This window comes from Lygodium microphyllum, unplaced genomic scaffold, assembly GCF_053477565.2.
Source record: "Lygodium microphyllum isolate KBCC unplaced genomic scaffold, Lygodium_microphyllum_v1.1.10 scaffold_31, whole genome shotgun sequence".
Taxonomy (NCBI): Eukaryota; Viridiplantae; Streptophyta; class Polypodiopsida; order Schizaeales; family Lygodiaceae; genus Lygodium; species Lygodium microphyllum.
In genome coordinates, this window is record NW_028229514.1 from 19,388,328 (window position 1) to 19,391,007 (window position 2,680).

Below are 2,680 nucleotides of genomic sequence, written 5' to 3' on the forward strand. Positions count from 1 at the left end.
GCGCCATGTGCAAGATGGATTGACCTGTGCGACGTGCGTCATGGCCCTGCAGGCATATGATAGATACAAGTTGCCGAGTTCTAACTTCTCTTTGACGGTGTGCGCATGCGTGACGATTTACCCTCCACCTTGGACCAAGCGAACCAACCTTTGTCCACACGCATGTCAATGGGTTCACGGTCTCGGAAAGATACGTGCCTGAAGCTCGCAACGATGAATGGAGAACTAGCACACATCTCACATCAGGAAATAAACCCTCCTCCGAGGAAGGCAGGCAGGGAGTTGTTGGGGCCCTCTCTTCGCAGCCCACAGTAAAGCCCCATCCGAATACTGAGTATATTATTATCTTGTAGTAGGGTATTATCTAAAGCCATTACAATCAAACGAGACGGCATATCAAACAACTCAGCTATGTTGAAAGGACGGCAGGGGTTGGTCCCCGATTCAGGATGTACGATCATCCATCGCCCACTAATGATGGAGGAGGAATATGAATCAGTCCACGGGATACGTTTCAGAGGTTTGAGAGAAGAAAAGGTACTGGCAACATGAACAAGAAGCAAAGTAAGGGGTATGGTGCATAAATGAGATCCAACAAACGCTAGACATCAGTACCCGTCTGATCCCACAGACCCAAGTTAAACTGAACATATTGAGGTCGACAAGCTTGCCCGACTCAGCAAACTTAATCACGATGGCTTTGCCTGCAATTCGACACGCAACATGCGAGGATCGTAGAGGCTGATGAAGCGCGAGCTGTTCAGAAAGTGCCTAATGCACTCGGCACACACGCGCAGGCTTGGTTTCGAGACTGGTCATCGCAAAACTGATAGTATTAAACTGAGCATCAAGGTCGCATAAATTGGAGCAGAGAGAGAGAGAGAGAGAGAGAGAAAGAGAGGCTGTGTTTTCTTTGAATAAAGAGGCTGTTATAATCAACAGCAAGAATATACAGATTGTGTGAGGGATTGCAAAGCCTGCACTTGGGCTTGCAAGGAGAGGATATAATGAGCCGCCTCTTGCAGGACAATTGCCTCATCCATGATCTGAGAGGCCCCTGGGATCACATCTCGCAGGCCATCCACTTCTTCCACATCTCCTTTCGTAGCTCCTTCTTCTTCTTCGGCTCTCTCCCTCAGTGCTGCTACCTCCATCGCACGATTCTCTGTTGCCTTGCTTCTGCTTAGCCTCCTCACGCAACGGCTATGGCAGGCCCTCCCCTGCCTCTTCTTTATGCTGACCACGGGCCTTAATCTTCCAATGTATCTCCCCTTTGCCCTGCTTCTCGTACCGTTGCTGCCTGATAGATTTCTCCTCCTTGAGAATCTCCTACTTCTTAGAGCGGTTAATCTTCTCTTTATCATTACATTAAGACTTCTTCGACACTCCGAAGACCATTTCTCTTCCAGAGCTCTGCTCCAGCTCGCATGGCGGCCTGCAGTCCGGCAAAGGGACATATCTGCGGCGTATCTGATGGCCAGGAACCTCTGATGGAAAGTGAGGTGCTGGCCTTTTTTTTCCACGGTTAAGAGGGCGGGCAAGAGCCTGCGGAGGTAAGCGCGCTTGAGGGCCTGCCGAGGAGACTGCGGGGGGGAGACAGGTGTGTTTTCCAGCATGGTGGCAGCGACCAAGATCACAGAGAGAGAGAGAGAGAGAGAGAGAGAGAGAGAGAGAGAGCTGTGAGACAAGAAGAAGAAGAAGAAGAAGGGGCGGGGAGGTAGAATGGAGCCAGCAAAAAGGCTTATGCAGCAGGTATCTAGGGACGCGAGAGAGGAAACAACATGTAGCTCGACGGGGCGACCGCACAGACAGTCACAGAGAGAGAGAGAGAGAGAGAGAGAGAAAGAGAGAGAGAGAGAGAGCCCCTACACAAGCCTGAGGCCACCCTGGCCACGGCATGGCATTATAAAGCAACGTATGGTATCCCCCGTTATTAACCTAAATTCGCCACACGCATTTGCCAACACACACACCTTCGATGCCATATTTGTTTTAAGTAAAAACCCTTTTTAAAATCAAACATATCTCTATGTCTTGCAGCATAAAAGATCCTATTTGTTGTCTTTCCCATTAATTCTTTTATCTTACGGGTCCCCCCTCCACCTAAGGCTAAATACAAAGGTATCTCCGACCCCAAAATTAGGTTGCCCCCGCTTTGTGTGCGTAATGGCATGTTTTAAGAAGGCAAAAAGATCACTAGAGACAAGCACATGCTACTAGCTAGCTTACCCATTGATTAAAATACTCTCTCACACATTGTATGGCGGTAACAGCCTACAACATTCCATGCATGATTGATGAGGGTGGTAGGGGCGCTAAGGGTAAGGGCTATTCTATATATTAGCCTACTTTCCACCGGTTTGTAAAAGCAAGTATGGTGGGATAAAGAAGATGAGGTCCACCTACCTAACTCAATGCTTCAAGTCACAATGTCATGGACGCCTCATGTGCTTGCACCCTAGCTAGCCCTAGCACATGCGCCCCTTATTGTACTTTTCATGAACCATTCTCCTTTCCACATTCCACACCAAACAAACCAAGGGTCCACTCCCTCAAACTAAAAACAATGTAAATTTTTTTGTGACATGCAACACACTAAAAATGCAAGGAAGGAAGGTAAGTTGACTCCGCGTCCAATTCATCTCTTTATTAACAATTATGTTAAGATCAATATCATGTG

The 2,680-nt window shown here is 48.1% G+C and overlaps 1 protein-coding gene across 1 annotated transcript; it reads right to left on the minus strand.

The window, feature by feature from the left end:
* Positions 1–850: 850 nt before the first annotated feature.
* On the minus strand, positions 851–1,901 carry LOC148009393 (transcription factor IBH1-like 1). The gene has a single exon (XM_087673559.1). It carries the CDS (start codon positions 1,614–1,616, stop codon positions 936–938), a length of 681 nt encoding a protein of 226 aa, XP_087529685.1. The 5' UTR covers positions 1,617–1,901; the 3' UTR covers positions 851–935.
* Positions 1,902–2,680: the final 779 nt, after the last annotated feature.